Source organism: Colobus angolensis, unplaced genomic scaffold (assembly GCF_000951035.1).
Source record: "Colobus angolensis palliatus isolate OR3802 unplaced genomic scaffold, Cang.pa_1.0 Scaffold255, whole genome shotgun sequence".
Lineage (NCBI taxonomy): Eukaryota > Metazoa > Chordata > Mammalia > Primates > Cercopithecidae > Colobus > Colobus angolensis.
The window spans coordinates 888,840-902,354 of record NW_012115766.1 but is presented as its reverse complement, the minus strand read 5'-3'; the positions used below and the strand labels follow the sequence as shown (position 1 = coordinate 902,354).

Below are 13,515 nucleotides of genomic sequence, written 5' to 3'. Positions count from 1 at the left end.
AAGTCCCCTGGTTTTTGGTCTCAAGAGGTTAATTGCTGATTACTAGCCTGGACTGCTTGATGGATTTTATGTTTAACTGTTGTGTTTATTTGTTTGTTTGTTTCTGTTTTATGAGACAGTATCTTTCTCTGTCAACTGGGCTGGAGTCCAGTGGTGTGAACACAACTCACTGCAGCCTCAATATCCTGGGCTCAAGTGATCCTCCTGCCTCTGCCTCCCTAGTAGCTGGGACTACAGGCACACGCCACCATGCCTGGTTAAGTTTTTGATTTTTTGGTAGAAATGGGGTCTCACTATTTGCACAGGCTAGTTGTGATCTCCTGGTATCAAGGGATTCTCCCAATGTGCTGGAATTTCGGCCTCCCAAAGTGCTGGGATTACAGGCATAAGCCATCATGCCCAGCCTCTGTTTAACTGTTAACATCATGAGGTTTCCTTTCGACGAGGAAGGGAGGCCTGGGGAGCTGTGATGGGGAAGATGGAGAAGCATAGGAGACATCACAAAACTAGCAGAAGTGTGGCACGATTAAGAGCCTGGTTTCTTAGATCACATAAGCAAGTGCCAGTACTCTTTTGATCAACATTTGATTCTCCGTTTCCTTCTTAGCATATAGATAGCTGCTTCAGGTCGTGAAAAAATACATTTAGTGAAATGAAACATAGCAGATATGTTCACCACGAAACTAAAAAGAAAAGTTAGCCATAAACTATCTTATTCCATTGAAATGTTAGGCTGAACCCATAAGAATGTTGATGAGGCCATTCTTGGATGCCTGTACTGAAATGAACCAAGAGAGGAATATTTAGGATATGTTGAAGAGGCTATTTGGCTCAATGAACAAAGGAGATTCTGCAGGCCCAGGGAGTGGAATGAAAATTGGCATGATCATTCTGGAGAATATATGGAGTCAAACAGAGAATTAGAATGGAGTTTTCAAAGAGGATATGTTAGGGGAATAAAGGCTGATAAACAACATTTGTATTTGTAGGAAAATAGGAAGAGTAAATCAAGGAATTCAAAGGGAAAGAGAAACTCACTTCGAGGAGGGGAGAAAAAACCCCTATAATTTGCACTCTTCTTTGTAGATAAAAAGGAAACAAATGAAAATAAGATATTAGAAGTCAGTAAGAATTTATGGGAGTATAAAGTTGGTTTTATGGATGCAAAGCCCTTTTCATTGCTGTATGAAACTCCTGCTTCATGCTAACAATGGACATCTGATCTCCTTGCAGCTGTATTTTGCTGTTTTTTGCTCTTGGCTTGTACCTTGCACCCTGGGTCTGTGGGAAACCAGAACTGTCCCAGAGTTCTAGAGGGTAGGCCAAGGTTAGATACTGGAGTGGGTTCTCTAATTTATTGTACTGATTCTTCTTAGGGAAGAATGAAGATTGCTTGTTAGAATTTTAGCTATGAGAGATGACTCTGAAATAGTAAATTAACTCCAATGACCTGAGTCATTTTGAAAACTCCCAGTTTCAGGATAAAAAATATAATCCTATTTAGAAATTCCTGGTGTGATCACAGATGTAGCATTGGTTCTTTTCACAAAACCCGTAAATTAAAAAGTACATAATCCAAAGTCAATTAAATAGTAAGATATTATAACAAATTCTTTTATTTCATTAGCTTTTCAAAATGTGGATAACACACACTCAACCCAAGGAATTTACATTTTTCCACTGACTGCTAAAAATCAATGGAAATAACTCTAGTCCTGGTAGCACCTCACTGTGGGGTGACCTACCTTTGAATTAATTTATTGGTTCCAGCTGATTTTTACATTATTAGTCATTAAGTTAGGCTTGATGAGAAACCTATCATTTGAGTTGGGGATTCAAGTATTATATTACATTTCTCCTCACAACTAGAGATAAATTCGCCATGGTTTTTCTTTTCATAGGCTCATGCCAAAGTCTGGCATCTCTACAATACTTCTTTCCGTCCCACTCAGGGAGGCCAGGTGTCCATCGCCCTAAGCTCTCATTGGATCAGTCCTCGAAGAATGACCGACCATAGCATCAAAGAATGTCAAAAATCTATGGACTTTGTACTAGGCTGGTTTGCCAAACCCGTATTTATTGATGGTGACTATCCTGAGAGCATGAAGAATAACCTTTCGTCTCTTCTGCCTGATTTTACTGAACCTGAGAAAAAGTTCATCAAAGGAACTGCTGACTTTTTTGCTCTTTCCTTTGGACCAACCTTGAGTTTTCAACTTTTGGACCCTCACATGAAATTCCGCCAATTAGAATCTCCCAGCCTGAGACAACTGCTTTCCTGGATTGACCTTGAATATAACCATCCTCAAATATTTATTGTGGAAAATGGCTGGTTTGTCTCAGGGACCACTAAGAGAGATGATGCCAAATATATGTATTACCTCAAAAAGTTCATCATGGAAACCTTAAAAGGTATGATTTTGGGTAAAGTTCTCATTTCCTGTCAAAGACTTCTGGAAAAAAATCTCTAAGATTATCTAACATGAACTATGTGAATTTATATTTTTAAATCCTAATGGAGACATTCAATTTGGCAATAGTAGGAATGCATTCATGTAACACCTTTCTCATTTGGGGTCTTGAGGAACTTGAATTAATTTTTAAAAACCCATTTGTAAATGAGAAACTGGGTTATAATATTTGTAATTACTTAACTTTCAGAGTTACTAATCTAGATTTTTAGATTAAATTGAACATAAATCCCAGGATATCTAGCTCTCTGCACATGTTTTTCAGTTCTTGTTATTTTGGTTGAATAAAACACTTCAAAGGAAAAGGAATGTCCATGTTTCCTAGAGAAAACAGTATAAATAGATCATGCTTTTAAAGCCTTCATTTATTTATTTATTGCATCAGACACAATGCTGGGTGTCTAGGATGGAAAGTGGTACAAGACATCTTTCCAGCCCTGTAGAACATGTATTATAAATAAGGAACTATTCTGTCGAGGTGCTCAGAAATCCAAAAAAACATATTGATAGGCCTAATTTGAGGGCATTTATTTGTAGAGTTATATAGGTTTGATTAGAGTCTTTTGTCAAGAAGAGAAATCATTGGCTTACCAAACAAGAAGCATTGCACTTTATTTAAGTAGGAGAACGCTCAGATGCTCTTGAATCATAATGCAAGTGCCCAGCGAAGGGTCGTGTTGCTCTTGTCCCCTCTTCCCTTTGCAGCCATCAAGCTAGATGGGGTGGATGTCATCGGGTACACCGCATGGTCCCTCATGGACGGTTTCGAGTGGCACAGAGGTTACAGCATCAGGCGTGGACTCTTCTATGTCGACTTTCTAAGCCAGGAAAAGACGTTGTTGCCAAAGTCTTCAGCCTTGTTCTACCAAAAGCTGATAGAGAAAAATGGCTTCCCTCCTTTACCTGAAAATCAGCCCCTAGAAGGGACATTTCCCTGTGACTTTGCTTGGGGAATTGTTGACAACTACATTCAAGTAAGTCAGCTGGCAAAACCTATCAGCAGTCTCACCAAGCCCTATCACTAGTAAGTAGTGCTTCCTTCCTAGGCTGATTGTCATGGCACATTGTCCGTTCTTTGAGCCAGAAACAATTCCTTATGAGCACACTAAGGATACAATTTGGAATGTTGCACCCTGCTCTCCAGAAATCTTCCTATCTTCATCTTAAGTTAGATGCAAAGAGAAATAAATTTAAAACATATCAATATTTAAGATCCGGTTAAGACAGTGAAAAGATAAAACACTCTCTTTTCACATTGTGGTTTTTGGTCCTTTTTAAGGCAGTTGAGTGTTTTCACGAACAGGATCTAACACAGAACTCCAAAGCCTCTGAGTTTCAGTGGTGCTGCTGAGACTGAGGCAGGAACATTAGGCAGACTCCTCCAGAGGCACAACTGTGGGCTCCACAAATGTGTAGAGATACCCTAAGAAAGTAAACCCTAGATCCAGTGACTCACTGGTCAGAATGTCTTTTTTAGCAATAGTCATTGAAATGATATGAAATTTCTTCAAAATGATCAACCAATATTTATTGAGCGTCTTCTCAGTAGTAAGCCCTTAACATTCTTTTAAATTTCCCAAATTTTGAAGGGACTTGTTTTCCAGCATTTGATTGGATACTCTAGTAAGCACTTATTGGATGTCTAGTGTCTCCACAGCCTTGTGTTAGTTGCTTGGGTCGCTTGGTTAAGGGGAGTGCAGGTAGAGGGTACACTGAGATGAGTAAGGGCAACCTTTGCATTCAAAGGAGCAAAGGAATCTACTGAGAGAAAACAATGTATGCACAAATGATGCAATGGAGTGAAGCGGGCATGGTGGTAACAAGGGTGGGGCTGGGGGATTGCTGCTGATAGAGTCCCAAGTGTGAAAATAGCCCTCAACACAGGGACAGAGTTCAGTGTCCATAGACAAGCAGTTGGCTTTGACATGTTTGGGTTATGGTAGCCAATTCATTGGTTCTGCAAATCACAGCTTGAAAGGAAATGCTTGGAAGAATGTGAAATGGGTTGCTGTTTTCTTGTAAATATCAAATTGAAATCTTTTATTTATAAGGAAATAAATTAACGCTATCCTTAATACATTTTTTGCTGGTTGGGATTATTCTTCCTTTTCAGACCATCCAGTTCATTTTACAGGCAGTCTCAGACTTAAACCCTCACCTTCCATTTAAAAGATGACTGGCTCACGCCTGTAATCCCAGCACTTTGGGAGGCCGAGGCGGGTAGATCACGTCAGGAGATCGAGACCATCCTTGCTAATATGGTGAAACTCCGTCTCTACTAAAAATACAAAAAATTAGCCAGGTGTGGTGGCGGGTGCCTGTAGTCTCAGCTACTCAGCAGGCTGAGGCAGGAGAATGGTGTGAATCCGGGAGGCGGAGCTTTCAGTGAGCCGAGATCGCACCACTGCACTCCAGCCTGGGTCACAGAGCCAGACTTGGTCGCTGAAAAAAAAAAAAAAAAAAAAGACTGGATGTATCATCTTTTATGCTAGGATATGTGAGCCCAGGAGAAATGCTTCTGAGCTCCCTCCTGTTTACTGTGTAATATTCTGCCCTGCTCCGACTCTCTCCTTCTCTCCAAGCCCCCTGCTATTTGAAATCTCCTTATCCTAATTTCCCTCCTCAGAGTAGATTCCACTGTGGGATTCAGAGAGGATCTGAGGTGGGAGAAGCGAGGCTGGTGAGGAAGAAGGGGAGAAGGAGAAAGGGAGGAAGACCTCTGCAGTCCTCCTTCCTCCTCCTCTTTACTGGGACTGGGGATAGATCGGATGGTCCCTGGTCTTTGTGCTATCTCTTCCCTGCTCCCTGCTGAGCATGGATCTCAGAGAGCAGCCTGAGTCTGGCAGATTCAGTCCTTTGTATGCGGCACAATCTCCCAGCCAGCATTGCTGTGCAGATTGTGGGAACGAATGCAGAACAAAGGGGAGGGGGGGTGTCGGAGGGAGCCCTACTTCTCCTGCTTGTTTCCTCATCCGGGGGCTGTGTGCTGGCTTTGGGAATTGGTAAGTAGTGAGAAAGTCTTAAGGGTACATCCTATTTCCTTGAGGGATAAGAGAAACGCTGGTCAGAAGCAGTAAGTATAGCAGTGAATAGCAAGCGAGATGGGAGATAATTCCTTTTCCTACTATACTCTAGAAGCTATTGTTTTAGAATCTGACCTAAGGTCAGCCACTAATTGGCCCCAGTGGTCTCGCTCTCAGATCACACTGTCCTTTTTTCCTCATCAACTTGGGGACCGCACCCCTGCTCCTGGCACAGTCTCCTCCTGTGCAGAACTCAACAAACACAAAATTAAGTCACTGTCAAACCCACAGCAGATGGAAGCTTCTCTGGAAGCTCTCTGGTGGGGAAAGGCTGCAACTGCTATTTTCTTCTTCTGGTTTTCATCTCAGGCTTTGTGTTACATTGACAGTACCCTTCTCAAGCTAACTGGACACAGGTTGACGATGTCAACCTAACTGACACAGTCAAAATAAGTTCTTTGTATGTCAGTTCTGAGGTGTGTGTGTTTTCACTTACAAACAGTACTCTGCAGCTTTAAGACATTATATTAAAATCCTGAGAAGTGATTTTTAAACCACTGAACTTCATCTTTTCCCTCCTGGCTAGTATTTGAAACTTTCAGTGTTTGAGGCATGCATTTCACCTGAACAACTTGAAAAATAATGTCCTCAGAAGCACACAACCCTGACCTTAGGCTCGTTCACATGGATTGTCACTTTACTTGGACCTACTTTCTTGGCTGAGAGGTTTGTTTTTCCATAACCACGGATGCTCATAGTTAATATAAATATCGAACTCACTATGTACTGAGGACATAGAGCCTCTTTAACATTGGTCCCTGTGAGGAGAAACTTTCTCCCATAACATACTAAATACATGTTTTAATGGCCATTCCTTCTGAAAGGTCCAACTTCACTATTTTATTTTTTAGTAAAACCTAAGTTAACAAATTAATGGAGGTTAGGTGGAATTTTGCCTCAAATGTCCTGTGTTTTCTTTTTCTTTCTTTCTTTTTTTTTTTTTGAGACAGACTCCGTCGCCCAGGCTGGAGTGCAGTGGCGCGATCTCAGCTCACTGCAAGCTCCGCCTCCTGAGGTCACGCCATTCTCCTGCTTCAGCCTCCTGAGTTGCTGGGACTATAGGCTATCACCACCACACCCGGCTAACTTTTTGTATTTTTAGTAGAGACAGAGTTTCACCATGTTAGCCAGGATGGTCTTGATCTTCCGATCTCGTGATCCACCTGCCTTGGCCTCCCAAAGTGTTGGGATTACAGGCGTGAGCCACCACTCCCGGCCTGTCCTGTATTTTCAAGAAACATTTTTTTTTCTCCAGAAATGATACCGTAGTCTTTCATATTTGTTTTCAGATGGACTGAATAAAAGCTGTTGTTTTGGAACAATCACGGTAAAAAAAAGTTATGAGTTTAGTCAACTCAGAGCTCTATAAAAATAATCCGAAAAATTCCTTCAAACTCTGAATACTTCAAAAGAGCGTGCAAATATTCTCTCCTTCAAAGCTGAGGAAACATGATTTGTGGGGTGCATCACAGTGGAAAAATACTTCTGACAGCATTCCCACAGCATTAGGGGAAGTTCATGCGTGAGTGTTCTGCAAGGGACGGTTCTCCAGAAAAGGCAATTTCCCTTTGACATGCTGTTTTTAATGACTTTTCTTTATAAACACACTTACCTCTCCAGAGAAATAGCAGTGCATTTGCAACAGGCCCGTAAAATGCAACAAAAACTCTGCTACGGTTTGTGACCCTTGCTTTTATACAGGGCATCAGACCAAGGAACCTGTTCTAACAGGATTATTTCAGAGGGGAACACGGGCTTAGGGTACAGTTCTTCCAGATGGATTTTTCAGTTTGCGTTCCCTCCACAAAAAGGAATGATTTTGTGATTTTGATTTTATAATTTGCTAACTTTTCCTAAATGCGTATTTTTATTTGGGAGGATTTTATAACATATGATTGAGAACTATAATTGTCATCATTGTTACAGAAGAATAAAATTTAGAAAAAATTTTTAACTATGTTAAAAATTCCACTATGGGTGGATGACAATATTGTTCTTTCCTTCCACGTTCTCCCTTGGACTTTCTGTTCTTTTCTTTTTCTCTCTCTCTCTCTTTCTTTCTTTCTTTCTTTTTGAGATGGAGTCTCGTTCTTTCACCCAGGCTGGAATGCAGTGGCATGATCCCGGCTCACTGCAACCTGTGCCTCCTGGGTTCAAGTGATTCTTCTGCCTCAACCTCCTGAGTAGCTGGGATTACAGGTGTGCACCACCATGCCCAGCTACTTTTTGTATTTTTGGTAGAGATGGGGTTTCACTATGTTGGTCAGGCTGGTCTCAAACTCCTGACCTCATGATCTGCCCGCCTCAGCCCTGCAAAGTGCTGGGATTACAGGCATGAGCCACTGCACCTGGCCTTTCTCTTGGACTTTCTACCATCAGTCAGATTGAATTTATTAGATTCTGTCACTGACCCTAAACCCAACAAAAAGGTAAGAGTTACGTTTATTCAGCACTCCCTCTCCCTATAGCAAACCTCAATTTAGAGCGTAATTTTAAGCACAATTTAATTATAAATATCTTTTCATTTTCTTACTTAACTTACTCAGTTTTTTAAATTTGATTTTGGGTTTTTTTGTTTTTTTTTTTTTGAGAGAAGGTCTTGCTCCGTCACTGAGGCTGATATAGAGTGATGTGATCATGACTTACTGCAGTCCTGACTTCCCAGGCTTAGGTAATCCTCCCACCTCAACCTCCCGAGTAACTAGGACTGCAGGCCTGTGCCACCATGCCAGGCTAAGACGGGATTTTGACTTGTTGCCCCAGCTGGTCTCCAACTCCTGGCCTCAAGTGATCCTCCCACCTCGGCTTCCCAAAGTGCTGGGATTATAGGCATGAGCCACCGCACCTGGCTAACTCTCTCACATTTTAAACTTTTTCTTTTTTTCAACTAGTTTTTTTTTTTTTTATTTGAAAGTCTCATGCCATTAGTGATTTCTTATATTAAAAGAAAAACACCCCAAAATACTCTGCTTACATAACACCGACCAGCAGTGTGCGAGACTGATTAGCATTTGTCATCTAAAGTGACCAAATCCAGACTTTTGGGGGTAACATTAAAGAAACAGTTTAAGAGTTAGAACTACGGGTAAAGCGAGTGTGCATATGAGAAAGTGGAATATTGTCTTCCTCAGGAGCTGACAACTGATGAAAGACAGGTCACATTCTTAGCTAGAAAGGCTTCTATTTTTGCTGATATTCCTTGCTAGTTTTGCCAAAATAATTGCATTGAGTTACTTCCTCAGGGCTGTCCAGGTGACGCTCATGTTTACTCTGCCCTTTGCAGGTAGACACCACTCTGTCTCAGTTTACCGACCTGAATGTTTACCTGTGGGATGTCCACCACAGTAAAAGGCTTATTAAAGTGGATGGGGTTGTGACCAAGAAGAGGAAATCCTACTGTGTTGACTTTGCCGCCATCCAGCCGCAGATCACTTTACTCCAGGAAATGCACGTTACACATTTTCGCTTCTCCCTGGACTGGGCCCTGATTCTCCCTCTGGGTAACCAGTCCCAGGTAAACCACACCATCCTACAGTACTATCGCTGCATGGTCAGCGAGCTTGTCCGTGTCAACATCACCCCGGTGGTGGCCCTGTGGCAGCCTGTGGCCCCGAACCAAGGACTGCCGCGCCTCCTGGCCAGGCAGGGTGCCTGGGAGAACCCCTACACTGCCCTGGCCTTTGCGGAGTATGCCCGACTGTGCTTTCAAGAGCTCGGCCATCACGTCAAGCTTTGGATAACGATGAATGAGCCGTATACAAGGAACATGACATACAGTGCCGGCCACAACCTCCTGAAGGCCCATGCCCTGGCTTGGCATGTGTATAATGAAAAGTTTAGGCATGCTCAGAATGGGAAAATATCCATAGCCTTGCAGGCCGATTGGATAGAACCTGCCTGCCCTTTCTCCCAAAAGGACAAAGAAGTGGCCGAGAGAGTTTTGGAATTTGACATTGGCTGGCTGGCTGAGCCAATTTTCGGCTCTGGAGATTATCCATGGCTGATGAGGGACTGGCTGAACCAAAGAAACAATTTTCTTCTTCCTTATTTCACTGAAGATGAAAAAAAGCTAATCCGGGGTACCTTTGACTTTTTGGCTTTAAGCCATTATACCACCATCCTTGTAGACTCAGAAAAAGAAGATCCAATAAAATACAATGATTACCTAGAAGTGCAAGAAATGACCGACATCACGTGGCTCAACTCCCCCAGTCAGGTGGCAGTGGTGCCCTGGGGGTTGCGCAAAGTACTGAACTGGCTGAAGTTCAAGTACGGAGACCTCCCCATGTACATAATATCCAACGGAATCGACGATGGGCTGCATGCTGAGGACGACCAGCTGAGGGTGTATTATATGCAGAATTACATAAACGAAGCTCTCAAAGGTAAGGAGTCCCAGCTGTGGCAATATCCTGAAGGTTATGTCACCAGAGGGCGTGACACTTGATTAAATCTCCAACATCAACACACACTGTTACCCTTGGAATGGAGGGCTATCCATTTTGTGCCTCACTGAAACAGTCCAAGAGGTATCTAGCATTTTCCCAAAGATAAAGGAGTGTAGCTAAAAGTGGAAGACCAGAAATCCCTAGCCCCTACTCTGGATCTATGCAAGCATAGATTCTCGTCTTCCATCTTGGATGGCTCCACGGCAGTCTTAACTGTTTCATGTACATGAAGGAATACATAAAGATTTAACCTTACTGGGCATGGTGGCTCACACCTGGAATCCCAGAATTTTGGGAGGCCAAGGCGGGAGGATTGCTTGAGCCTAGGAGTTTGAGACCAACCTGGGCAACATAGTGAGACCTTGTCTCTACTAAAAATCACAAAAATTAGCTGAGTATGGTGGCATACGCCAGTAGTTCCAGCTGCTCGAGACACTGAGGCAGGAGGATTGCTTGAACTTGGAGGTCCAGCTGCAGTGAGTCATGATCACACCACTGCACTTCAGCCTGGGAGACAGAGCAAGACACTATTTCCAAAAAAAAAAAAAAGGCCAGGCATGGTGGCTCACACCTGTAATCCTAGCACTTTGGGAAGATGAGGTGGGCAGATCATCTGAGGTCAGGAGTTCAAGACCAGCCTGAACAACATGGTGAAACCCCGTCTCTATTAAAAATACAAAAATTAGCCAAGTGTAGTGGTGCACACCTGTAATCTCAGCTACTCAGGAGGCTGAGGCAGAAGAATCACTTGAACTCGGGAGGTGAAGGCTGCAGTGAGCCAAGATGGTGCCACTGCACTCCAGCCTGGTGACAGAGTGACACTTCATCTCAAAAAAAAAAAAAAAAAGTGATGTGTTGTGTGCAACATATGTAATAACTACTCTTCTGTCTTTTTGTTTTTCCAGCCCACATACTGGATGGTATCAATCTTTGCGGATACTTCGCTTATTCATTTAACGATCGCACAGCCCCGAGGTTTGGCCTCTATCGCTTTGCTGCAGATCAGTTTGAGCCCAAGCCATCCATGAAACATTACAGGAAAATAATTGACAGCAATGGTTTCCCGGGCCCAGAAACTCTGGAAAAATTTTGTCCAGAAGAATTCACCATGTGTACTGAGTGCAGTTTTTTCCACACCCGAAAGCCTTTAGTGGCTTTCATAGCTTTTCTATTTTTGGCTTTTATTGTTTCTCTCTCCCTTATATTTTACTACTCGAAGAAAGGCAGAAGACGTTACAAATAGTTCTGAACATTTTCCTATTCATTCGTTTTGAAATAATTATGCAGACACATCAGCTGTTAATCATTTGCACCTCTAAGTGTTGTGAAACTGTACATTTCATACATCTGACTTCCAGAAAACGTTTTTGTGGCTTATGACAGAGGTTTTGAAATGGGCATAGGTGATCATAAAATATTGAATAATGTGAATAGTGCCTGAATTTGTTCTCCTTTTTGGGTGATTAAAAACTGACAGGCACTATAATTTCTGTAACACACTAGCAAAAGCATGAAAAACAGGAATCACACCAATGCAACATTTGTGCAGAAATTTGAATGACAAGATTAGGAATATTTTCATCTGTACCCACTTCTAAATTTAATGTTTTTCTGGAAATAATAATTGCAAGAGTTCGAATAGAAAGTTACATACCAAGTAACCATTTCTCAACTGCCATAATAATGTCTAGTGGCTTCCCCTCTGTCAAATCTCATTTCCTGTGAAAAAGAAGATGGCAGATACAGGAGAGATGACAGAGGGCCCTAGGCTGGAATGTTCCTTTCGAAAGCAATGCTTCTATCAAATACTAGTATTAATTTATGTATCTGGTTAATGACAAACTTCTAGAGCAAATTATAGAAATGTATATTTTATATGATTTTTGAGGCCCTCTCTAAACCCTGGGTCCCTGAGGGATTTGTCTCACTGGTACCTTGTTGGGGGCCTTGCACGTAGGAAACTTTTGATAAGTATCTGCGGAAAAATAAACATGCATCCTGTGATATTGGGCTCTTCAGGAAGCATAAAGCACTTGTGAAATACAGTATACTGCAGTGACTCTAGGTGGAGGAAAGGAGGAAAAAGTGCTTATTATGTGCAACATTATGATTAATTTGATTATACACCATTTTTGAGTAGACATTGGGATGAATGACATGACCTTTCCCTAGAGAACAAGGATGAAATAATCACTCATTCTATGAAGAGTGATACTACTTTCTATTCTTTAGCTGTACTGTAATTCATTGAATTGATAGTTTTACAAATGCTTGATAGGTTCAAAAGCAATCTGTTCTGAATAACACTGGATTTGTTTTTGTGATCTCTGAGGTCTATTTTATGTTTTTGCTGTTACTTCTGTGGAAGTAGCTTTGAACTAGTTTTACTTTGAACTTTTACACTGAAACATGCTAGTGATATCTAGAAAGGGCTAATTAGGTTTCATCCTTTAATGCCCCTTAAATAAGTCTTGCTGATTTTCAGACAGGGAAGTCTCTGTATTACACTGGAGTTGTTTTATAGATCAGTCAATATTGTATCAGGCAAGATAAACCAATGTCATAACAGGCATCACTAACCTCACTGACACAGGGTCCTAGTGTATAATAATATACTGTACTGTATAATATATCATCTTTAGAGGTGGTATGATTTTTTCATGAATGATAAGCTTTTGGTGATATTCATTTTAAACTGGACTTATTAAAATTGGATGCTAGAGAATCAAGTTTATGTATATATTTTTCTGATTATAAGAGTAATATATGTTCATTGTAAAAACTTTTAAAACACAGAAACTATATGCAAAGAAAAACTAAAATTATCTATAATCTCAGAAGCCAGAAATAGCCACTATTAACATTTCCTATGTATTTTATTTTACATAGATCATATTGTATATAGTTAGTATCTTCATTAATTTTTATTATGAAACTTTCCTTTGTCATTATTAGTCTTCAAAAGCATGATTTTTAATAGTTGTTGAGTATCCCACCAGAGGAATGTATCACAACTTATTTAACCATTCCTGTTTGTTAGTTTCTTATTAATTAATGTTGATGAATATTGTTTAAAAATAATTGTGTTGCACATTTCCTTTAATTTCCTTGACTGCAAAGAGAAGTAATTCTGCTGTTTGATAAAGTATTATATTAATAATAAATCTGCCTGCAACTTTTTCCCTTCTTTCATAATCATATGAGTGGTTGCTAGCTAATTATTTTTTTAATTAAAAAAACTTGAGTTGACTAAGCCACAGAAGATGTGATGCGAGCAGTGGAGAAATGGGTGTGACTGCAAGGGGCCTGACCCAGGCGGCTGGAAGATGGTAGCGGGAGGTTGACCCAGGCTAGGCCACGTGTGGAGCAGAGAGAATTTCAGAGATGAGACAGCGAAATACACAAGAGCTGAAAAGGACAAACCAGAAGCCAAAGCAGCGAAGAGAAGCGACCTCTGAGAACCATCCAGCTACCTTCTAATACCCGTCTCATGCTGACTGTGAGTCGGGTACA

General features: G+C 41.3%; 1 protein-coding gene across 1 annotated transcript in view; it reads left to right on the top strand.

The window, feature by feature from the left end:
- KL (klotho) overlaps positions 1 to 13,182 on the top strand; it is a 44,261-nt gene extending 31,079 nt beyond the window's left edge. The window contains exons 2-5 of the mRNA XM_011946897.1: positions 1,902 to 2,412; positions 3,177 to 3,445; positions 8,838 to 9,939; positions 10,908 to 13,182. Of these exons, the coding sequence (XP_011802287.1) occupies positions 2,004 to 2,412; positions 3,177 to 3,445; positions 8,838 to 9,939; positions 10,908 to 11,245 (2,118 nt within the window). The 5' untranslated portion in view covers positions 1,902 to 2,003 and the 3' untranslated portion in view covers positions 11,246 to 13,182. The remainder of the gene's footprint in view (positions 1 to 1,901; positions 2,413 to 3,176; positions 3,446 to 8,837; positions 9,940 to 10,907) is intronic.
- Positions 13,183 to 13,515: the final 333 nt, after the last annotated feature.